Source organism: Rhipicephalus microplus, chromosome 7 (genome assembly GCF_043290135.1).
Source record: "Rhipicephalus microplus isolate Deutch F79 chromosome 7, USDA_Rmic, whole genome shotgun sequence".
NCBI classification, from domain to species: domain Eukaryota; kingdom Metazoa; phylum Arthropoda; class Arachnida; order Ixodida; family Ixodidae; genus Rhipicephalus; species Rhipicephalus microplus.
In genome coordinates, this window is record NC_134706.1 from 79,862,657 (window position 1) to 79,888,708 (window position 26,052).

General features: G+C 42.7%; 1 protein-coding gene across 1 annotated transcript in view; it reads left to right on the top strand.

Moving 5' to 3' along the window:
* LOC142767803 (uncharacterized) overlaps positions 1-26,052 on the top strand; it is a 150,033-nt gene that overhangs the window by 89,573 nt on the left and 34,408 nt on the right. Inside the window, exons 6-7 of the mRNA XM_075870044.1 lie at positions 1,747-1,887; positions 17,699-17,718. Coding sequence (XP_075726159.1) covers positions 1,747-1,887; positions 17,699-17,718 — 161 coding nt within the window. The remainder of the gene's footprint in view (positions 1-1,746; positions 1,888-17,698; positions 17,719-26,052) is intronic.

Genomic DNA, 26,052 nt, shown 5'->3' on the forward strand with positions numbered 1-26,052 from the left:
CTATATCCCTCACCAGTACGTCATGTAAGATACTAGAGCATATATTCGCTAAGCATTTAACTATTTTTCTAGAAAACAACAATCTTCTGTCCCCCCATCAACATGGCTTCCGGAAAGTTTTATCAACAATCACGCAGCTTACCGAGCTTGTCCACGACCTTGCACTCAGTATAAACAACCGTGGCCAAACTGACGTAATACTACTTGATTTAGCAAAAGCGTTCGATCGAGTGTGTCATACTAAACTGATTTCGAAATTGCAGAACATTATTGGGGATGGGGAAATTATGAACTGGGTAAAATACTTTCTCATAAACCGGTCACAGTTCGTGATTTTCGAAGGAGTATCGTCGTGGACGGCCCCAGTTAAGTCGGGTGTTCCCCAAGGCTCCGTCCTAGGGCCATTATTATTTCTAATTTACATAAATGACATCACAGATAACATAGACGGCAAAATTAAACTTTTCGCAGACGACTGCATTATTTATAGAGCAATGAACAGTTCGAATGACCATTTATCTTTAAATAATTCATTGAGTAAGATTGCTCACTGGTGTGAGCAGTGGCAAATGTTAATTAACCTAACAAAAACAGTTTGCATGACGGTAACCAGGAAAAAAGAACCCTCCGACTTTACCTATACAATTAACGGCGTACCTTTAGAAAGAGTTACGCAGCAGAAGTATCTTGGCGTCACCTTGACTTCCGAATTGAGATGGGATGCGCACATTAACAATGTTACAGCATCGGCTTTGCGTAAACTGTTTTTTCTACGAAGGCGTTTACCCTTCGCGCCGACAGATACTAGGCTCCTAACTTACACCACATTCGTGCGACCAATTTTGGAGTACGCTAACACTGTGTGGTTCCCGCAAGGTGTTACTAATATAGCAAAAGTTGAACGGGTTCAAAGGAAGGCCATTAGGTTTATACATAATAAGTACAAACGCACCGACTCGCCCACAAACTTTTTAGAAACCTCCGGTCTACCCACGCCTGCAACAAGAGCAAAAATCGCGCGTCTCAAATTTCTACACCACATTCTGCATAACTACAGCCGGATCGATGCATCCAGGTACATATATTTGGCAGAATCATGAACACTACGACATAAGCATGCATACACTATCAAAGAATACTCTTCCAACAACGACTGTTTCAAGCAATCCTTTTCCCCCTGTCAATCAGCGAATGGAATAGGTTAGATCCCTCTATTACTAACGCACCATCACTGGCAGAATTCACTTCAAAAATTGAGACTATACTTTGAGACAACGGCTTTCTTCAACCATGACCTCCATTATTGTTTTCCAGTAGTATTTATTTGGATGTATAAGTATACACAATGCCTTCTCTGTATAAAACTGTATTGATTCTTTTTATGCAGCAAAGATTCAGTTCGCTGATTCCGAAGTGTGAATATTTGGAGTGCATAAATACCTGTGTCTAATGTTTCTATGTAACTAGGATTATTATTACCAATTTTAATATAACTACAGTTCTGTATGCCGCCTGTAAGAAAGTACTTAGCATTCATTGTATTCTGATACTCATGCCCTCCTGCTTTGGTCTCGTAAGAGACTGGCAGTATTGTAAATAAATAAATAAATAAATAAATAAATAAATAAATAAATAAATAAATAAATAAATAAATAAATAAAATCATAATGGTTATGTCACTGCTTCACCTATTCTGTCTGCTCACAATATGTTGCGTTATGTACTGAAGCATGAACTTTTTTTCAGCTTCCTGCTTCCCAAAATATGCTCTACCTCGTGGGTTACTCGAAGAATCTTAGTATGCCACAATACAAATGTATAGCGTCTTCCTACTTGTTTTACCAGTACGGTGGGCATTATCGCAAACTGCTCTTGAAAGAAAAAGCGGTGAGTGACCCATATAACACTAATTATTTTATCTCTTGAGCCGGGGACCTTCCCTAACTTCCAACAACACAAGGCATTTATTGAAGGTGCACTCAGGACGGCTAAACTGCCATAAATAATTATCGCAAACATAGCACGCCCGGTGAGAACAATGAATATTCGTTGAACACAACCACGCATACAGGCTTTATTCTTGACGTGTTCAGTTTCGCTTTTGGTTTCGTAGTGTGAGATACATGCAGATCACAACAAGGCTCAGCCCTAAGGACCTTCGCACATAAAATTGTAGCATAGACAAATACTCGCCCACCACTTCGCAAAAAACCTAACGCCACATCTGCGAATTTTTTTTCTGCTCCTAATGTTTCAGGTGGGAACTATTCATGAAATGCACATGCCTCATGACCTCTTAGAAAATGGTGCTATTTGAAACTTGTTTCTGTATAATGCTAGTTGAGTGCTCGCGTAGCCAGCATTTATCATGTTGGCTGTGGACGTACAGCCCTCAGCACGCTTAACTCAAAAGTTCTACCACGTAGCCTTGACGCACTTCGGCTGACTCCAGTGCCGCGAGGCGTTCTATAAGCTATATTTGCTACAGCTAAGGATGAATGCAGCGTGGGTCGGCTTCACAAGTAAATTTCTGCTTCATTTCTGCTTCATTTCTGCTGCTCGATGTGTCTAGTTTGCTGACTTGGCAAGTATGTCCGCACCGCTTTTCGATATTCTCATTCACACACACAAAATTGTTTTGACCTATTGCTTATGCTGATATTAAATCAAGAGGCCACACACCGAGACAAGCTTACGGTAATGAACATTATGGGCACAAGTGAAAGAGCAGCGCCGAACACAACGTGGAAATAAAGGACCGGCCTAGTGTGCGTCTTCCACCCACAGGGCAGGCACAAGTGAAAAGGAAGTATGCCTGTGCAATCGACTCGTGCTTCTTGTTTTCTTAGCTGTACTAAACAGCTTCTAGATTGCGTGCTGTGGATGTCTCTCCGCCCGTTCGAATTGACATACTTTCCTGCAAAAAAAAAAACAAAAAAGTACGGCACCTTGCGCGTCCGGCTGCATAGAGAAGGCGCGTTTAACGTGGTTTACGGGAGAAGCGGAGAGCGCGGAAGAAAGAGCGCACAGCACATTGGTATGCACATTGCTGTTTCTTTATTGCGAGCGAGAAATAATCAGCGCCCGGATCTTCTGAATGCACAGTAGAGAAGCCTTTTTTCGGTGCTGAAAGAAAACTTGGCAAAAAGTTAATTTTCATAACCAGTGTAAGGGCGTAACAGTTCGCATACGGTTGTACCACTTTTCTTCTCCCCACATTTCGTTTCACTTCGGCGTTAAATACCCCAATTCAAGAAAGACAAGAGTGTTTCAGCATTATTTCTTTCTTAAAGCGTCTATGGGTAGAAACTCGGCTAATTTTAGTCGACGAATCAAATGTCTTCCTATTGTCAAACATAGTTTTGCGATTTTTATCGTACAGATAATCATGAGGTGTTCACCCCAAGCATGGTTACGCTCTATAGAAGAGAGAGAGAGAGAGAAATAAAGATGCAAGGAAAGGCAGGGAGGTTAACCAGACGCACATCCGGTTTGCTACCCTGCACTGGGGAAGGGATAAAGGGGAGAAAAGAGGTTGCAGAAAGATGAGAAGGTACACACAATCACGAGCACACTCGGGGAGCACACACAGTCTACAGGCGGTCCCTCAGGTTTGTTGACTCTATAGAAAAAATATAAACTCCATGCCCAAGTCATGTTGCTGTAGTAGCGTCAAAAGTAATATGGCCGAAATATTGCCGCATGCTTTGGCCGTTCACCTACATTTAATCCATGAGTCAATGACAGAGAAAACGCCTGTGTGATTGTCCCTTTTTTCGTTGTCCTAATTTTCCTGATGTGCTGGTGGCACAATGTCGAAATATATATTGTTACTAGCAAGTAGTAGTTCTACAAAACGATATATATGCTTTTGTCAGTGAAGTGCGTAAGTCAAGTGATTTTCAAACTTGGCGCGGCAAGACCGGCTACTGAATATATGTTACCTGCGCCAGTGAGGTGAACACTGGCGATTGAGAAGAAGAAAAACCTCAAGAAAATCCCAGAAAAAATGCAGAGCCACGGCATCGCAGAAGAGGGAAGAGGGAGAATTGAGCTGGTGCTTGAAGGAACGTGGCTTGGGCGCGGCGTGCGAACTCATCGGGTGCAGGTACCGAGGCATCAAGGCCTCCACCTAGCCGACGACGACAATCACGTTGTCCTGGTGACCATTGAAACACCACCGAGGCTACTGGTGAGTTGCTAACACGGCCTTCTTCTGGTGTTCGAACAGAAGACAGCGCCGCAGGTGACATCGTCTACCGGGAGCGAGAGCGAGCCGTCGGGCTACGGGCACAAGCTTGTGCACTGCCACAATGGCGGCTTCCTCACTGAATTAATAAATGGCGTGAGTCGCTGGTGAGCCGTGTCTGTCTCCTCTCGAGTTCAGACCCCAACACAAGAACTTTCACTCGAAGGACCGTTTAGACTCGTAGAGGTTTCCCCTCGTTAACGAGAACTGACAGTGCTTGTTCGTTTATTTTTATGTGATTCATGCAATCCCCTTTTCGTGTTTATTTTTTGGGCATATATGTATATATTTTATGCGAATAAAACGCTCACCTCCTTTTCCTGTCGAAGAATAACATTTCATAGCTAGCCCAACCGGCATTATTTAAGGAACCTGTCACATACACATAAACCAGATAGGCTATAGGTAAAGCGCCCGTACCCTGTAGGGAATGTACAAGGAAAATGATGTAGTCTTTCCGGCGGGGTGGTGCCCCCATTCCAGTTGCCCCACTGGCACGAGCCATCTGTTCAGCTTTGTGAATTAGTGGCAGCTGATCCTCCAAGGCTGGGCTAGACAGCAGCGCCTCCCATTCGTCCCTTGTGCCATTTGTGTCGCCGTGATTTGCACACTCGCAAGTGATGGGAAAAAGTGTTAGGGTGACTCCCCACCCCGGGCCTGTGTCTCTCTACGCCATGGAGAGTGTTCCGATTTGTATAGCTTTTCGTCTGTACTCTTCTTCAGACATTCGCCGCCACAGCGCTGAGCTTGCTCTGATATGTCCAGAAAGTAGCAAAATGGTGAGCCTGAATGACACGTTCATTTGCGAGTGGAGTTGAGACAGCACACGAAACGTCATTTTTCTTTATAACCTCGTCGGGGCAAAATAATTTATCTTTATTTTACCCTCCGCTGTTTCTGAGGGGTCGCACATGCAATACAAATTTACTTATCAAGAAAACTGAATATTTATCTAGGAAGACATTCTCAAAAAGCCAGCAACTGACTTGTGACTGCTACATAACGGCCTGTGTTGTATGTCAAGCAGGCCAAATTTTGAACGCACGTTGCATTTTTTTCAGTAAAAGCTAAAGATCTCAATGTTCGTGTTTAGAATGCTGAACGTATCTTCTGAACACCGCAAAGCTCACAATGGCAATCAGCGACTACAAATGAATAAATAAATCATGCGGGAAACCAACGCTGTGCCCTCGAAGCACCAGAGACGTTCTGTCTAGACGTATGGTGACTGCGTCAACTATCGTGCCTGTCTGCTGCTTCGGCCCTGGAGGAAGTAGTTGGAAAGGCAAGGTGGAGAAGCATGGTGGTTTGGGCTAGTTGGTAGGTCATGACAATTGTTATAGCATGAGTTCAGAACAATGACAAAAGGACAACAAGAGGACCACTACACACGTAAAATAGTCTGAATAAATATACTTGTAACTTGGAAACGTCGCATGTGAGTGCCAAATCTTGTGCGCTATGCAAATGCAGCCTTCGGGCCAGACCCGAAGGACGCTACGTCCTCATTTAAGTGAATTTGTTTTAACAGCCGAATACGTTTCGATAGGAATGCTTTCACAAAAAAGAACAGATTCGTCAACATAAAATAAAAAATATATTAAATGAAGAAAAAAAAGGAAACCCAACAAACTAATACGGGTTGGAATAAAGTGAATTCAGGCCTAATCTCAACATTCCAATTGATTTGTTCCCCTTTGAAATTCACTGATTTATATGTAAGGTTTAACGTCCTAAAGCCACCACCTGATTATGAGAAACGCCGTGCCAGGAGGCTTCAGAAATTTCGACCACCTGGGGCTCTTTAACGTGCACCCAAATCTGAGCACAAGGGCCTACAGCACTTTAGCCTTTATCGAAAATGCAGTCACTGCAGCCGGGAATTGATCCCGCAACATGTGGGTAAGCGGCTGAACCTTAGAAAATCGCATCCGGCTTAGCAAACGTTCCTGTGGCTAAAGCCATTTCCCGTTGTTCGAATGAAAGTGGCCACCGAAAGGGATAAACTAAAGCCAACGTGCCGAGAAGTCCTTCTATCTGTCTTTTCCTAGGATTTGTGAATAACGTGCATGCTAACAGAAAACGATGCGGAGATTCAGTCTGGTTGCAGTGGAGGCACAACGGAGGCTTTGCAGACCACACACGTGTAGGTAAAAATCCAATAGTGGGACTCAGCATCATAGTGTCGTAGTTGATGTGTTCTGAAGGAGCTCCGTGGATATTTCCAAGCGTACTTAAAATTAGAAAAATCATATGTTGCCAGGCGAGACTTTTTTCGAGTGCTGGTTTTTGTCGGCTCAGTTGTTACTTTTTTTCACTTCATCACTCGGCACATACTCATGGGAGGGAAGCGTTCGAAAAGAAGATGAACTTATTCCAAAATTATGTGTTGTACTATTCATAGGTTCTCAAGTTAATAATTGCGAAGCATTGCTCATTTGAAGGGTCAATCTCCAGTAATAAAATATGTAATGCGCACTGAATTGAGCTAGAGATTTTTTTAGCCTCAGTGACATAGTCCTGAACAGTAAAGGAAACATTCTTGCAGCTGTATTACGATGCTTGTATCATGACTGCTAGTGTTGCAAATGTGAATACTTCGCGGAGTTTAGAAAAAATCAGTTGCTATATCACAAGTCTTTCCATATGCTGGTGTTCCCTTGCCTAAGCATGTACGTTGCCTCTCGTGCACCTTGACATGAAATTTTGAAATCATTGGGAAGCTGTATGAAAGTGCTGAACCATTTTGTACCCTCCTCATGCAAGCAACGTCATCGGCACGGCAGCCGTTGTGACCTTCGGTGGCGAGCGCCGTGGTGCGGAGGAGGAACGCGCCGCAGCCACCTCTGAAATTAGGCTATCTTTATGCGATTGGGATGGCCACAGAACAATCTGTCCATGCGCCATCTCGGAGGCAATATCTGACTCCTTCCCAACCATTCAATTGCCGTTGTGGAAGCAATCTCAGATGTCTAGAACATAACTGTTCTGTATACAGAAGGCCATCAAGTCACCTTGAGCATATCTTTGTGGTTGAATGTCAGCTTAAATGCCCTATCTCTTGTCCGCGAGACACAGCGTCTTATGGTCGCATTGAACAATGTTGCTGCTAAACGTATGCGTGTCTGTACGCACACTGTTCCAGCATTTATTCGAACGAAGCTCATAGAGTGCGGGCTGGTGACTGCTGCAGGTCATTCAGTAGAATGAGACGGAGGTCCTAACTTAGTTGCCATAGCTTCTTGCCTAGTTTGTTCGCCTGAATGTAGCCCCAGTCAGGGTGCCTGGAGTTGGAATCTCCCAGTATAAGCAGTAAGACACCTTGAGATAGCCTTGTGGTTTTCTGCAAGAACAGGTTGAAGTCGTCGTCGCGTTTCCAAGCTGCGCACTATACGTTAAGGACAGACTGATGGAAGCGAGCTTTTTTGTGGAAGTACTTCCCCTACAGTGTGTGGAATGTCCGAGAATTCCAATTCGTATTGTTTTGCCACGAGGCTCTTGTGGACGAGCGTGCTCGTATTTGGGGCTTCGTAACCGTGCAGGTCGGTGAATTGTTAGAAAGCGATGTAATCAGGCAGTAAGAGAGCAGCTGTTGTTTTATGTAGTAAGATGACGTCTAGAGGCGGTTGGCGATGGGGTAGTTGTGTTTATTATACGAGTAGCTGTGGGTGGGCTTCCTTTTCACGGAAGCGCCTGCAGTTCCACTGCTAAATAGTCAAGTGCGTGCTGGCCATGACATCAGCTGGAACATTACTTGAGGGCGTCGTGGGTTCGCTGTGCTGAGTGGATGAGTGAGAGGACACTCGTTTGCGTATGATAGCTGGTGCTCTGGCCATGCTTTGTTCGATTACTGCAAAAATTGTGTCTGCGTCAGTTCTGAGTGCTTCTAATCGGGCAACGGTGTTGTTTAAGGTGGTTTGCATGTTTGAGAATTGTGTATTTATGTTCGTTAGGCGTGAGTTTACATTTGCGAAGGCTTCTGTTACGGCGGTGCCAATCACTTCTGTGACCGTGGTATGAACAGTCGTGCGGAAGGCTTCGGCAACGGATGTTGACAGTTTGAATATTTCTCGCCGTCGTATTTCGCCATCGTATATTGTAGCGTTTTCGTCGAAGTCATTGCTTTACGTTTGGCTGCTGCGGCTGGTTGGGGCAGTGGAGTTGAATTATGCCCATATTCTTTCTATGGGTATTTGCCCATATTCTTTCTAGGGAGCAGTTCTGCACAAGCAGCATTTGGATCTGACCTTGTTGCATCGCCATTTGGGATTTCAACGCATTGATTGTCTGCACAAGTTCCTTGACGAGCGGGTCATGCGTCGAGGCGCACAATTTCGATGGCTGCGGGGGAAATGATGGAAGCGGAGACATTGCACTTTGCGCCCATGCCACACTAGCGTTGCTTGGTGATGCTTTTGATAAATCCACATGTGGGATGTGACATGATAATCGGGTTCTTGATTGCAACCTTGAGTGGGAGGTTGCTTGACCCTGACGAGACCGTGACTTCGATCGGCTGTCCTGTTTCGTCGGTGTTCGTTATGTCTCTATACTGGGGTAGTTAATTTCGTCCAAGTCAGGTGGCCTATCATGATTTGAGGTTGGCTGCGTCGCTGGTGACTCGGTTTGAAGCGTCTTTTCTTCTTATGCTGCATTAAGTGGTTGAGGCGTTTTGGCGAAGTGGTACTGGTATTTGGAGTTGTACGCTAAGTCTCGTCGTTGACAGGCGATACATTATGCTCGGCATGTTGATGGCGTTCCTTGTGGCAGTGGCTTGTGGTCTTCACAACGTGGGCAGCGTCGGTGTTTAGGTTGAAGGCACACATCAGAGCAGTTCCCGGTTTTCTGGCAGTTGAAGCAAGCGTCTAAATGGGATAGAAAGGGTATACTCGGATGAGAACTCTATGGCCTACAAGCCATCTAAGTTGGTGGCCTTCGATCAGCGTTATGAGTAAATTCTTTGTTTTCGCCATGCGTCTGCCCCTCATTTTTGTGTAGTCAGACCTGATGTCTTGAAGGTCCTTCAGCGTCTTATCATCGGTGGGGATCGTGTGGGCGTAGAAAGAGATGCCTCGTATCGCATAATCAGGACGCGGGACATACATGTATAGCTCAATCTGCCAGTCTTCTCAGAGAAGGATTGACGTGATATATTGGTACGCGTTTGCTTGCTCAGTCATAGCCACACTAACGGTGAAAATGGTTTTCGTTCGGTGTATGTGTACTTGGTAACGCTTGGCGATGTCCAGGTTACACAGAGTTGCCAGTTTAAGCAGTGCTCTCTTCGAGTCTCCGGGTGATGTATGCATGGCGTCAACGGGTGTCTTGGGACGTCCCACAATGTAGTACGTGTGCGACGACATTCTTTTCAAGGATTGGCGTTTCAGTTCCGGTGGCGGCCGAAGGGTTAGTAGAGTTCGGGGGGCTTTGCTTGCTTGCGCGTTGTTCATTTGGTCTTGTTGCTTCTGTGCCTGGTGACGTTTCGCCTGGGCTCGGAAACCTTGAGTTGGTGCCCAGGAATCGTCTGACCATTCCTCGAGAGAGATAGCGACACCTGCCGGTGGTAGCGACCGTGGCATCTGGTGTAGCGTCCCTAGGCCTAGGCATGCAGTACCGGCGCTTGCTGGCGCGCCTGAATACATGAAACGCTTACTTGAAAATGGTGACCAATACCCATCGGAATGTTGTATCTCCGGGACCAGTATGACTTGGTGAAACTATTCGTACAAGAAATCTTCAGCTATGGGGCCGTCTTCCTACTGAAACATTGGAAACCACCGGAGGTTGGTGCAGACGAGTCCGATCGCTTCCAGCGCTCGCTGCATCTCCTAAAGCAAGGTGGTTTGCCCCGAGTGCCTAGCAACGGTCAAGAGTGGGAGCGACCTGCTTTGCTCGACCTAACTCTTCAATTATTCACGCAGCCAGTGGTATCTACCGCAGGCACAATGTCCAATGTTGAACGCAGGCCCGAGTGCTTCGTTGTGGTTCCTCTTCTGCACGTCCGAGAAGACTGCCCTACTTCATAGGCCCTGCATTCGACACCTGCCTGCTCCTTCAGTGCATAATCCTGAGCGTCGTCCTGCTCTTCTCGGAATGCTTGTGGTGCAGACATTTATGCGTTACACCCCTAAATAGACAAGCCCCGCATAAGCTCTTAGCGCTCCCCTTAAGAGAATGCCATACATGACCCTTTTATAGGTTATATGTGGCCACATATAAGCATATATGTCAGCCTATGTGGCCACTTATAAGCATATATGTCATCATAAGTGGCTTCCATTTACCATATATGGGTGTATATCTGGCGGAGTCGGTTCAAGTATGGGGTTATATACAGCCACATATGACACGTATGGCCCATATAAGGAGTCAAATCCGGCCTTGATAATGCACGGCCACACCATATTTAACATATCAAGTGGATCCTTATTTGTAGAAGTGCTCCCTTATATGTATTTAACCACGTATATATTTAGCTCCATGATCACACTTTTGTGCGGATTGTAATATATAAGAATTTTTACACAATGCTGACCTGCTTATTTTCTACAACAATAAGGGTAGTAATGATATATGTTGTTTCTGCCATCCAAGAAAACCAAAAGTTCTGGTCAGCATTGTGTACGTGATAGTTGCAACTATGCATGCATTTTAGTAATTTAGGTTGTAAATTTTTCATGACATTTAGGTTTGAAACAATAAGCTGCAATTAATACGACATAAATAATGTATACGAGAGCAGATATGTTTTACGAGGAAGGAATCGTGTCAGGTCACAAAACGTATTGAAGCTCCTGAACCTCACTAATATTATAGAGCAATCCTATATATTATTCTGTAAAAACAAGCAAAAAATAGTAACTTCATCGCATTTTTAGCTTCCACATCGGTGGACAAAACTGATGATTATTTGAAGGTTTTGATGGCTCTATACTCCCTTATATAGCAAGATATCAAATAATCCTGTCGACCCCTCATCTGCGATTGCTTTCAGCTGCTATTTACCATAATTGCATGCGCAGTGCAATGTTTAAGGGAGTATTTTCAAAAACAAAAAAAGAACTTAGTGAATGCAACTTGCAGACACTATTATGATTACATTCAAGATGGAAGTTGTACTAATTTATTGCAAAAATACATCTTGCGTTTCCTTTGCCTACATGTAATGTTCTTGGCTGTGCACATAGTAAATTTATTGAACATTTTATGATTGCACTAGTAAACAATTATTTTGTGTAATGTTTGCAAGCGTAAAATAAATCTCACGTCATACACATGTACTTTAAGAAAGGTGCAACTGACTCACACGTAATACACTTTTAATGGATCATGTATTGAAATGCTGAAGCTTTATAGCAAAATTTAACGTAGGCTGCTGAATTCACAAAATTTATATTTTGTGTGGGTGTGTAATTACTTGGTCGAGGTCATTAATGCGCACGTGCCATCATCAGAATTAGTTTAAACATTGCCTTGCGAATACAATTGGTATGACACATTTTTGCGGGCTGGCGTGATGCCTAAACCAAACTATACAATATGTGAACAGCCCCTTGCCGTGCAGCCGTGTAATGATTAAAACTGCTTGCGAACATATCCTTTCAACACCAATACTGTGGTGCATTTACCTATAAGATATGTATGCCGGTACATACCCACCAAACTGCGCAATAGCACACTCACGTATAGAGATTCATGGGCACCCGGAAACAAGCATTTCATTCAATGTGGCCAGATATTTTCGGCCATGTCAGAATGATATGTGTATTATTATTATTATTATTATTATTATTCATATTATAACTTGTTATTATTATTACTATTATTATTGTTGTTGTTATTATTATTGTTATTATTGTTGTTGTTGTATCTCGCAAAACGTCCAACGTTTTAATTTCATATGCTGTCAATACTGTGTCGTTATGTAAGTTATATGAGATCAGTTATCTCGGTGTTCTTTTTTATAGCATGCTGAATTTTTCTACTTGCATTAAATGTGCTGCCATGCAAGGCCTTTGTTCTCTCCCTGTTGGCACAACATCTCTCGAGAATCCGGTTCTCCTACAAATTTCTACAAGTTGTACACCACAATTTGTTGTGCTGAACTTGAGTACATAAGCTTATCTGATTTGGAATGTCCTTGCTAAATCCAGCAGTAGCGCCACTGAGTGAGTCCAGAAAAACTTCATAAGCATTTATCTCCATCGTTTTATAAAACTAGAATCTTTTTAACAGTGCTAGAATATTACATTTGCCATCACCTAACAGCCGACAAAATTGCGCTGAGCTGTTACTTCTTTACAAGCTAGTTCAGGGTGAAATATTCTGCTCTTCTCGGCTGTAATAATTTTCAAACTCCGCGTAAGTAATCCAGAGAAAATCGACCGTTGCTTGTACCTGCCAGCTTCTTTGGGCTCTTTGGGCAGCTTTCTGGGCCCGCGGGAGGAAAAGGAGGTCCATTGTCCCAAAAAGCTCGCCTGACTGCACTGCAGCTGTTGGAAAGTTCGCAAGGGGTGCGCATAGTAAAAAATACAAAAAAGAGCGCCCGTCGGAGGGGTAGAAAATTCGGAGAACGTTGTTCGAAAAGGCGCACGTAGGCGCCGTGCAGCCCTGCCGTGGCCTACACCAGTCTGTCGACGCAGCAGGAAAGAGAGTGCCGCGGCCCAATTGAAGTAACGACGAAGAAAATAGTTTGCGCAAACATTCATTCGTATGGTAAGAATATTGCGTGAATAACTGTTAAAAAAATGAAACGTCGTTCGCCAATAAGCTCAGAAAAACTTAGTTCTGGTGTAAAGTTCGTAAATCATTGGTCTCAAGGAGTAGTGTAATGTTCATTGTAATGTTCATTGTCAAGCCTCCATGCACTGTATTCATCCGCGCCTTGTTGCTTTTTTGCTCACCGGAGCCTTGGCTGCATGCTGATCGAGTTTGTCACTTTTCATTCCTCTTGCTCTTATTTCGTGTTCAACTACTGCTCTAATTTACACAAGATAATGACGCAGCTCTCAGGAATCTACTTCGCTCTACGTGGTGAAATTGTGGACGGACGTGGAAGTGTTTTTGTGTGCGTGTGCGTGTGTACGCCGCTGGATTGGCGATCGTCAACTTCTCATGCGAAAAAAAATGGACACCCATGCTTGCGGGCAAGCGTTGTTTCAAAAATTATCCCAAAAGCAGTACGAATAGACGTGGTGACTCTAAGGTGTGAATAGTTTGTCAGGATTAACAGGCTCCTTGAAAGACAAGTCTATGTTAAAGGTTAAGGCAAGTTCATCATTTTCATTACCTTCACACGTTGTTCATAAATATTATGATAACTAAGAAAACATAGCGCATTGCATGCTTGCTGAGTTGGTAACCTCATACTAATTGTGATTACGTCATTAGGCTGTTTTGTTTCAGCGATACCACAACACTTTCTTATTTTATTTCTTCCAGACAGTGCTATATTTATTCGAAAACTCTACACCAGGAAAATGTGGATTTCGTGCTATAGTACTTTTCATAAATATAGAGATGTAAACATACTTGTCTTGTATTTTGCTCATTTTAACGCTTGAAGAATTACCAAGGATAAATTACAACTTGTGCAATTGAAAATAAAGAACAGTTGCATATTTCCAACTACAAGGGTGTCATGAGATTTATGAGCCCGCGTTTGAATTTGTCTTGCGTTTGAATTTGTCTTTCTTCGTCTACGTTTCCCTTGTTTTTATATTAACGTGTGTTTTGATAAGGACACGCAGTGAAAATTCTTTCGCTAGTTTGGTTCTTCAAATCAGGGTGCGATGCTCACAGATCGAAACGGAAAAACTTAAAAATAGCCAATAATTTAGTTTTCACCATCTGCCATTCGGTTGGTACAAGTGTAAATTTGACTGGAACGCGTACATCACAGGCAGCATTATCGTTACTGATGTCGCAAGATCGCGTGGTTATTTTGAGGAACTGCACATATACATAGTTACAGAAAATAATGGGATGTCACGTCTTAATCTGTCAACACTGTAAGTAGTTTTACGCAAGGCAAGAAATAAACTGGTATGGTGCATAAGGGCTTGCTACTGTGTGAAAAAACTGGGGAACCATTAGGCTCCCCTTTTCAGAGTTGAACGCGGTAGCAATATCCCGTTTTTTTTGTGCGTAATTCAATCACTCAGTATGTACTTTTTATTGTATGATGCTACTTAAACAATTTTTATTGTGGAATAGTACTGTTTAATAGAGAATGTTGAAAGTGCATCAATGAAGATTTCGCACATGGCTGCATTTTGTGTAAAAAAGGAAAAGCATAGTTTAAAGCACGAGCAATGTTATGGTATTACTGAGTTGCGCGAAAAAATTGAAATACAAAAGGAAGATGTCTGGACACAGCGCACACTGACAACTGAAACTTTGTTGGAGAAAACAGACATATGCATGAGGTTACCAGATCATGTGCGATGAAAAAATGATTAGATGAGCAGGCAGATTGTATTAATGATGCGTTTCCAGAAACGCTACCTCAGCGGCATGCAACATAACCAAAAGTTAGGTGACACATGAATCACCAGCTTTGTTTATGAAATACGCCTCTTAGATTTCACGCGCTACCGTGTCCCTGAATCGAGCTTTAACTACCGTATCATCGAGCAAGGGCTCGCAGCTGCACTCTCTACAGTGTGATGATCGGTTTGAGAGTGGTTGTTCCTTTAGAGAAGCTTTGTGATCCACAATTTTATAACTGAATCCTAAATAATACTTCCCGCATGACAGCGCTGTGCTGTACACCACATGATGATGTCCACACGGTTAAAAAAATGATTAGATGTCTGCTCATGCAATCATATTTTTCCACCTCACGTGTTCTCGTAACCGCATACATATGTCTGTTTTCTCCAATAAAGTTTCAGTTAGTGTGCGCTGTGTACAGGTGTCTTCCTTTTGCACTTCAAATTTTTTTCGAGTAACTCAGTTAAGATGATTTACCAACTCGCCCAGCAGACCGTGCTTCTCATTATTATGTGTGTAAAATGGTTTTTAACTTTATGCACCCACTACGCAGTCGTGAGGGAATACGCGCCGTAACGAGTGTGCCTTTTGTAATGGTTGGCTGTCTTTAGACCGCGAAGTCATGTTGGTAATAACGTGTTGTGATGCCCGATGACAATGCACGCTTGTATCTTGCAATATTGCTGCGATAATAAATATTGTGCTGTGAAACATGTATACAGGATGCGTGAATTGGTTAAGCATGAGAGTTATATTGCTTACATTTTCAACCAGAGGAAGTTATTCATGCTTTATTTCCAAGCAGATGCACATAGCTGTGTGGTAGCGCACTTGCTTGCCCTGCAAATGGCCTGCATGATTTCGATCATCACTCAAACCGGAAAATTTATAATACTTGTTTTATTTGCATTCTCTCAATTTTTGGTCATGGACAAGACGATTTTTCACTGAGAGCCACCGATGCCTACGCCGGAATTTCTGCTGAACGGGCTCTTCACCGCTGTTATGTTAATGATGCATTTTCAGCCGAACGGAAAGTGGGTTACGTTTAGAAAATATATTTTTTAGTGTCCCGTTGGCAAGAAATATCGCTAAAAGCCTCCGTTCCCACGCGCACTCAGATCTATAGACACCAGTTTCAGCAGTCGCGCTATAGGCCATTCCTAGTCACAATAGTTGTACATGACAAGCTTGCATACCAATCGCTTTAGATCGAACTCTTTAAAAGTTGATTATAAACTCAATTAGGTTATTTTATGCACACGCAGTACATACGGTCAACAGCAAGTCAATATTTCGTTTTGCTCACTATAGACACTCCATTGACACGCCAGAAAAGTTTTAAATAAACACACAGTGAAAAAACCCTTCATGATACTCAAATGCAGTTCTTTTATGCTATTTAATACTTTCAAGTCGGAATCGATAAAGCAGAATATTTACTTGCACCGTATTATGTCCCAGACCATATTCACCATAGGTTTCAGATAAGAAAAATTGGAAGAAAGACCGACATATTTCGAAATATTTTTCACTAAAGAAATCAGAGAATGAAACCATCTGCCTTTCAGCATTGCCTCCACTACGTCGAATTATTTGTTTTATTCCATGTTAGAATTCGTGTGTTGCATTTTTGGTGTGTGACATTTTTTTATTTATACATGTATTTGTGTTTCAGATTGTGATTGAGGTGACTTTGATTATTTGTTCGGCTGACTGTGTATCTTTTGTATTCTACTTTTCGTAAACGCTCCCCCAGTAATGCTAATTGGTGCTGTGAGTAATGAAATAAACTGATAAATAAAAAAGTGTCAACAAATAAGCAATTAATTTAGGCACAAAGAATGTATTTTTTCAGGGAAAGTGGACTAACACTGACATGTGCCCACCACAAACTTTCAATATAATGCCAAGTTATATTTTTAGCAATTAGTTATTGAGAATAACTCGAGATATACTAAGGATAACAAAATTGAACAAGAATGTTCAGGGTGTATGTACTGCGTTTGTTTTGGAGACGATGGTGACTGCATGCAGACCTTTCAACAAAAAGCTATATTTCTAGATGAAGAATGATTTGAGCAGCTATAATTTTTGCCGGCGACACAAGCTAAACTAATATAGATGAATCATCTGAATAGCTATGTTTAAAGGTATCTGTATAAGGCCACATAATAAACTATCCATATGACCTTATATAATGCTTCTATATATAGCCTTATATGGAATATGGCCATATATAGCCTTTGCAGCAACACCCATATATGGGTATATAAGGCCCATATGTGGCTACATCAGGAATTGGGCATATCAGATTATACGGGGCCCACACATGGGGATTCCATATAAAGCCTTATGTGCCAAATTCCGAATGTAGCCATATATGGGGATTTTACATAAGTCCATATATAGGATTTTCGTGAGGGTCTCCAATGAGAGGCTGTCGTTGCAGGACTCAGCATATGTGTTGCTTTTTGAGGTTTTTTCTGTGTGATATCGCGTTACATTTCTGTATAGCATCTTTGTTGTGTGTTTTCGTGTGTTGTTTTGACAAAGGAAAAGAGACATTAAGCAAACTCGTCATTCTCATTCGGAACATTGCTGTCCCCAAGGCAACGTTCTCCTATGCCTATATCTATTCAGAAGAACCACCTCACACTTACATCCTGACGAAAGTGTACCTCAGCCATAAAAGCCCCAGTGCTTTTTCTTTACCGAAAAGTTTCCAGATTTAGACTGATTCGTGCCTCCGATCAGGAATAGGTGCTCGATTATGACCTTTCTGTGCAAGGCAATGTATGCTGCGCTATGTGTATCGTGCGGTTAATCTAATGCTACTATGCTGTGGGCAATCAAGTTCTCTTTTGCAAAATTTGTGAACACTGATTGACTGTATGCAACAAGTATTCATGATGGTAACATTTGTAGTTTCTCGTTTTCTCTTGTCCTTTTCAGAGAAGCGGACCGTGGGACAAGTATGTATTTTTAATGAAAATTGTATATCTTGTGAACAAGCATTGAAACGCCCTCTAATTATTATGCAACAGTTGTGGGGCAACACCTACTGCAGCTTATGTGAGGCAGTGTGAATTATGAAGCAGTCAGAGAACCCTGTTGGAAGAACACACATTTGAAGTATTCTGGTGGGATCCAGAGAATAATTATGCGTGGTGTTCAAAATGACTGTTTTTTCACGGTGATGGCAAAAAAAACAGCGAGCATTATGATTACACTGTAGCGAACTTTTCAAAAATAATTGTGGTAAACTGGTCTTTAAATCACTGGTATAGCTTGATAGAAACGCATAATTAATCAATAGTGAAGCAGTGTATTCCTTAGTACTAATGTGTAGTGCTTGGCGGAAGGCGTTCACAGGCACGTTTCTCTAAGAAGGTTTTTATAGGGGAGATGTAAATATTTTAATTATGCTTCGTTCAGTTACATGAAAGCTGTCGTGGTCATCAACCACCATGTGCTCCCTTCTGTGTTTTCTGCCTCATTGCCACAGCAGGTGTGCTGAATCGTCTCGTGCGAAATGCAATTAACCTTATGTGCAAGTGAGCGAGTACAAAAAAGCAAAATAAAAAAGCAAGAAAGGCATAAAAGAGAAAAAAAAGAAATACACCCATTCAAATAGAATAACAAACACACACAAAAAGAGATTGAAAAATAAGCAAGCATAGCCATACATAGTACAGCATAAAGACTTAATCGATGGTTTCCCATACGCGCAAAGCCACGAAAGCCCTCTTGTGCTTTTTAAGGACCTCCAGACTTCACGACCGCTTATTAAACAACTTTGCGAGACCGTGCTGTGTAGTCTCGAGCTGACTATTCATGCTTCTCTTTCTTACTCCTCTTCTTTTCTATCTCTTTCCGTTCTATTATTCTCCTTTTCCCCCACCCCAAGTGTAGGGTAACCAACCGAGCCAAGCTTGGTTAACCTCCCTGTCTTTCCTCTATCTCTCTCTCTCTCTCTCTCTCTCTCTCTCTCTCTCTCTTAATCTCGCTGTCACCTAAGCAGCAGAACTCCGTGCACTCTGGACCCTCTCTAGCGTACAGCCGGCATCTGCTGTAAATCCCAGATTCACAACGCCACAGAAGTTTGTGAACGTGGGCCGTGCAACTTTCACAGTGCGAGCGCAACGCGAATTTCTCCTACCGCTAAATTCCAGTCATTAGGTGCGCAGAAAGTACCTTCCCCAACTTTACCAGGTGCTGAAAAACGTAAGAATGGACATGACTACCGAAAACGAGTAGTACCCAATGAGCAGAAAAGATTAAGCAGAAAAACAGAGAGGTTAGCCAGTTCTTAGACCGGCTCATTGCCAGCGCTTCAATGGCTGTTGCAAGTTCATTATATTTATTATTTTGCTAATAATTTATTCAATACTGCCACCTTTTATGCGAACTTTTTGGCAAGAGTGGATACACATATGCATGTATATTACATTTTACAATTCAAGAAAACAACTCGAAGAACTTATAACAAAAGAAATGCACCGAGAGAAACATTATTTGTGACACATTCAATTTTTCTGCACATCCTGATAAAGTTATCTTTTATATTTACTTGAAAGCTATTCACTCCACGCATTCTTAAAAATTTTGAGTCACTTTGAAGCCCCGATGTGGTGGGGAATAAATTTGCTGGCGTGTGGATTAAATCATCTGGCGGTTGCATGAATTTTAGTGGCACATAAAGTAAAATGACTGGCGCTTGGGCTAATTTGAGTGGTGGCTGAAATGAATTGACTGGCACTTAGATCATTTTGGCTGGCGGTTGAATCAAATTGAGCGGGAAAACCTGTAGAACAGTTCTAAAATTGAAACATTGAAAACATGAGTTAATGTAACACTTTTCTCCCCTTTCACTGAGAGTGAGCAAGTTTGCCTAAAAAGGCACGAGCGAACGATACTTCGTGTATATAGTACAGCAACTTGTTATAGTATAAAGTTAGCTATGGTCTGGCAAGGTGAGGATAGTGGTGATGGGGAGGAGTGAATGCAGGTGCGCATTAGGTACTACAGCATAGCTCAATGCAGTGTGGAATAGAAAATGGTGGGTAGGGGAAGCGAGAGTGAGGAGGAGTAAAAGAATAAGGTTAACGCTGTTAGCTCCATGCTCACTCAGGTTTCGCACCCCTTCTACTTGGCTGCGCCAGTTTTTGCTTGGCTACTAAGAGTTATCGCAATACTTTGTTTGCCAGATTCTCATAAAGACTAGCCCTGGTGAACTTACTTTGACATAACCGTTTAATTGTTTTATACCGAAGCTCACCCATCCTTTGATGACGTAGTTACGTCACAGAATTACATCAACAAAACCAACACCATCAATTCAGAAAGAACTTCACGTGGAGGCTGTATTGACGAGAATTGAATTAGCCTTGTCTCTACCATTGGCGATGTCTGGCAGGCATTTAGCTCCCTGTGCAACTCTCAGACACAATAGGGAAAAACAGAGACACATAGGTTATATATCGCACTTTCCCGATGCAGTGTTCTTGGTTGTAAAGGTCATGCTATATGAAGTCATAAAGTAATGCGGGGCGTTGGCGATTGGCTGGGACAAGGTGCTACTGCTTTGATTCAGTGACTTTCAAATAAAAATATTGTAATTTGACAGACACTTAACGTCTCATGCATTATTGGATTTAGCACTAGCTTAGCTCATATCGGGCGTATCTGTTTAGAAAAAAAACTTGTCACATACTTTTGAAGAGAAGGAGGATGAACGGGTGAAACAGTGGTATTGTTCGAAGTTACGACAAATCGTGCGTGGCATTGGTCAGTTGCCCTTCTTAGTTAGTGAAAAAGCTGTGTACAGATATATACAATGTTTATTAGTGATGAAACGTGTGGTGTGTTCTGTTATGAATTTCGTTTCAGCTTTACTATTACTGCATTTCGCTATCAGATCAAGCCTGAATTCTTTAAATGTGAGATCTGTGCACGTGTCCCTGCTGGTGGTTGTTTGTTTGCAGTCATACGAAATGCATGGTAGAGCATGTCAAGACGTCATATACTGTATAGACCAGTCGTTGTCCATGATATTCCCCGTCATCAGCCTCATCTTCATGATGTGCAATGGGTACCATGAATTCGGTATGCCAAGATAGCAGAAAGAATATCTGTGGTCTCGAAGCTGCTTGTTCTCCGTTATCATGGGCGTATTGTTATCGCTATCGTCGTAACGTATAGTGGATACCTTGAATCGGCTGTGCCGTGATAGCGGAGAAAACATGTTTGGTCAGAACTGCGACAGTTATTCAATGTCATCATCACCAACGTCATCGTGCTTCACTATGGCGAACGCCAACGCGAATGGACAAGGATTGATCTTAAGGTTCAGCGCCCCTAATAAGTCCCTCCTATATGACTGACTGCCGCACCGCGTTTCTTGCGCTCTGAGAGAAATCATGGCCCCGCTAGAGGGGAAAGGCACCCGCTACGGTGGTCTAGTGACTAAGGTACTCGGCCGCTGACCCACAGGTCGTGTTATCAAATCCCACCTGGGCCGGCTGCATTTTGGATAGAGACGAAAATGCTGCAGATTCATTTGCTCAGATTTAGGTGCGATTTAAAGAACCCCAGGTGGTCGATGTTCGCTGAGCCCTCCACTATGGCGTCTCTCATAATCGTATGGTGGTTTCGGGACATTGAACCCCACATAGTAATCAAGTATAGACAGCATTTCTCGTGCTTATTTTGGTGTTTCACAAAGCTTTGTAGGAGTTATTATCAAATACCTCTGCTCATTATGTTCTTCTTGAGGGCATCCTTGTTTAATATCTACCGTACGTGGTGTCCAGGTATACTTTAAATTGGCTATGACAAGATCATCCACTAAGTTGCGGCTTTTCTAGAAAATTTTAAATATATGGTCTTCTGCCCGCGTACCTGTACGCAAACTGGAACATTGAAAAGCTAGTTTATTGAACAATAAACCCTAGATGTCACCTTCCATAAACTCTGCAAATCACCAGTGACTGCCATTTCGCCATGACGTATGTGACGTTCTGTGCTTCTTGGAGTGGAGCTGTGGTCTTCCACCTAACTTTCAGTCACTATGATCACAAGATTTCCAATGCTGAACTCAAGAAAATACTAATAGCTCTATTGTACTTGTTGCTGAGCGCAAAACAAAATGATTGGAGATGCTCGCAAAGCGAGCGGCTTGTTACACCAAGGCTCGCGAGTGCACCAGTGTTGTCAAATTCTCAGATCCACCGCGTTTTTATAGAAATTCTCTTCACGAAGTTTTCATGAAATTGGGCCAAAAATGCGCCTGCTTGTTTGTGAACGTCGCTGCATTAACCCACATGAACGACTACGAGTGAAGACTGGGTGTCACGACCCCTCTAATAACTTCGGCTGCAGCAAGAGTTAAATTATGATCATGATTATTAGTGGTCCGGACAGAGATGTGTCACTAGGCGTCAGAATATACAAAATACCAAGAGACTATTTAGGTGTGAATAAATATCAATGTGCTGTAACAAAAAATTCACTCTTGTGAGGAGACGTTTATTGTCTTAATTGCAGAAGCCTGGGTACTGTGCTTAGTCAGTACATGTTAAAAATAACCAGATGATCACAATCTCCGGGGAGCTCTCCTGCGGTGTTTTTCACTGCCAAATCATGATTTCGAAACGTCAAACACTGGCAAATACTATTACTGTTACTCGTCTGTGTCATACCGATCCCGATGGCAGAGGGATCAGCCATATTTTTATTATAATTAGTGCGTAATTGAGCCACCAATCATTTAGTGATTTCAAATGCAATTTTAAAATTGCTCATGTGAGCTGCGTCATTCATCCGCAAATATAATGGTGCGTTACCAGGTAAGAAGACCACTATTCGTTATTATGAAAGCGCATCGGCGTAAATCGGGCTTTTCCGGTGCAATAGTACCAATCCGTTGTTGGGAAACTGTTCATGAGTGTGCTTTATTTATTTTTCCGCCATGCGGCGTTCTACAGCCGCCAATGGTTACCGATACGGCACGCGGCCATAATAATTCCACAAGCCTTGTATTGGGTTAGCATCGTAGTGCTCTTAATGATATTCCGGTTCACTCTCAGCGATGCTCCGAAAACACAAAGAATAGATGGATTCTGAATAGCAGAAATTCTCAGTCTTTTTTGTTTCGCCGTGTAGTATGCGAATTCTCATTATCGACCCCGAACATCCTGTTCTCTTGGGGCTCTTTGTCGTCTGCTTCAACCCTAAAACACGGGTGCCAATTAGCCTATTGTGAAATGCAATCGACCTTATTGGCCAGATAGGAAATACAAAAAGGAAACAATAACGAATAAAATATGTGAGAGCTAAGAAGAAAGAAGTCGAAAGAAAAAGAAAGAGAAAAGTTCTAGGAGCATGAACTTTCCAGCCAAGGCTAGATCATAGGCCAAGAACTCCGATCTCAAGGCGAGAGTTATAACGTTTCGGCTATCCACACACGCTAGCAGCTGAGCACAATGCTTTGTTTAGTGTCTGACAGCAATGAGATCGGAAAGCCAAAAAGAGAGAGGCAAAAGGCTGACGCCTAAGGAAAGGAGGAGGGCAGATAATAAAGCACAACCACAACCCCAATAGAACGAGAAAAATTAAAAGGACAAAACAGTGTCATTGAGAAAGAAGTATAGATGAAATGAAATAGGCACATGAAAATATGAAAATTAACCTACACCTAGACAGGTAGGGAACAGAGAGAAGAATTCACCTCATATTCAAGGAGATAATGATGATGAGTGGGGTGAAACATCCTTTGGTCTACCCCTCCATCCATTCGCCCGTCAGTCAGACTTTCTGTCTGTCTGTCTGTCTGTCTGTCCACAAGCGACCACCATTTCGCCATGGTGTATGCGACGTCGTTTGCTTCTTGGATTGGAGCTATAGTCTTACACCTAACTTTCAGTCAATGAGACCACAAGATTTCCAATGCTGAACTGAAGAAAGCTCCATTATCGCCATTGTAGTTGTAGCTGACGTAACAAGCATGCGGCTTGTTGTAGCTGACGTGTCTGTCTGTCTGTCTGTTTGTCTGTCGGCCCACCCGTGCCTGCCCGTCTGTTTGTCCATCCGTCAACTATATGAAACCCTCTACCTCCATCTAGTGATAATATTGCTGAGAACGATTGGCACAGTAATCCACACGACGAAGACGAGAACAGCGGACAGATGTGTACGAACACTTCGTTGGGCAGCTGAGCTCGACTAACCAGTTACAAATACATTTATTCCCTCCAGTCTCCGTCTGCTGAGTTCGTCTTGCTCGTAACACTTTTCGTGGATCAGATCCCCGTTTTCGTCATGGAGCTTTGTAGTGGGCGCTCACTCGCGGCTTTCTACATGGCCTCTCTGAACTGTACTTCTTCGGTCACAAACCTGCTGCCCTGCCTGCCAACCCACTATCCACAACAACTTTTGCGACGCTTCTCACCGTCAAATATACTGGCATTATATCAGGCTGCGAGAGTTCTGATGTGGACAAACGGCTACGCCTCTACAAACGCGTCAGCGCCACTTACAGGCAGGATTCCACCCTTATGCTCGCGAACGTCATCTTTTATCTCGACCGAATCCCTCGTGTCTGGTTCAAAAACCATGAACATGAACATACGAGCTGGGCCTATTTCAAGAAAAAGATCCACGAGTTTTTCGGGAATGCCTTTGGTGGTCGTCAAGCTGCGAAGAATGAGTGGTCCCTTGTCGTACAAACTTCCATGGAATCATAGATCAGTTACAATGAGACTGTTTTCACACCATGCCGTGAAGCTCACGAAAACATGTTGGAGCCTCACGAAGTTGCGCATTTTCTAAAGGGTACTGCTGACGGCGCCTTTAACTTGTTGGTAGAATTCTATGGCCAGTGTCTGATAGGAGCGGGCGTGTTTAGAGTGCGCTCTGACGATATGGACACTTGGCCAGTGCTTCGCTGTCAAGCCACCACCGCAATTGTTGCTGGGCTAGGCGCTTGTTCACTCGTTATATACTGGCTGCAGCTGATACTGAAAGGCTCGTTGGCGGCACCAGGACTCGGCTATAGCTGCTGGTGGCCATTGCTGCTAATATGACTGCCATCAAGGTTAAGAGCTTTCACGGCCTCAACCGATGGGTCAATCCCTGAGAATATGAACCTACAAGCTTCAGGTGAAATGACTGACTGACACCGGCGACTTCCACGAACGATTCGGCCGCCGCTACCATTCCTTCATCAGTACTGCTGCTGCCAGACAACAACCCATTCGCCCCTCTACGGGAGCTCGAGGAAGCAAATATCATTGAAGGCGAGCCTGACATTACTTTTATTCAAGCTCGCATATTTTTTATACCGCACCGAATGGAAAGAAACGTGCGCGAGGCTCGCTTTTACCGACTTTCGAACGACAGCACACTAGCATGCCTGGGGAAAAGTTGATATCTTACATTTAATTGTTTATTTTATATCTTGTGCACATACCATCCAGTAGCCCGAAAGTTCACCTCGTTTTTTGTTAACTGCATAGCTTAGGAGAAAAACAAGAAAACTTATTTTGTACAGAGGGACCAATTTCGTCTCTTGCCATTTTCAAACGTTAACGACGATATAAAAACACAATTATTAGGTTCGTGAAAACGATTTTTCTAGTAAATGTATGCCAAATGAATAGTGTAGCAGCATTGTTAGAAGCTTGTATGCTGAAGCAAAGTGTTTCGGAAAAATATTTTAACAGGTGACATTTAAAAAAAATTCTTGATTTGACATTTTTCCCCTAGGCTGAATCAGCTAGTGTTTTATACCCTGGTGATTTATTAAACATAATGGTAGCAATATTTTCTGTCAGTACATTGGTTATACCTCAAACACACATTTTTATATATGGCCTTAAACTCTCAAATTTGTCGACAGTAAAGCTTATTGAAAAATCAGTATTTAAAAACCCTCGCTTCAATTTCGCATAAATTCTTATAAAACGTTCCTCACAGACTATAAAAAAGGAATATTTAAAATTATACTGCGTTATTTTATTTTCAGCTGGCATTTTAGAAAAGGATGTTTCAGCTTTACGAGCATGCACTGAGGTGATAATGCATGAAAAATCGCGCTAAAAAGTTGCATTGAGCTTCTGGGTCTTTTGAACAGGACCATATTTACGAAGGAAAAGCAGATTCGGTGAATAGGAATGAGCGTTTTTAGCGCGCCCTTCTGAAATACCTGAATTTGCTGTTTCAAGACGAGGCTTGAGACCCAGAAGTTTTTTGCACCTCAGTTGCTCACCTCGGTTACATGAGGCAGCTATTACAGTTATGTGCTTTTA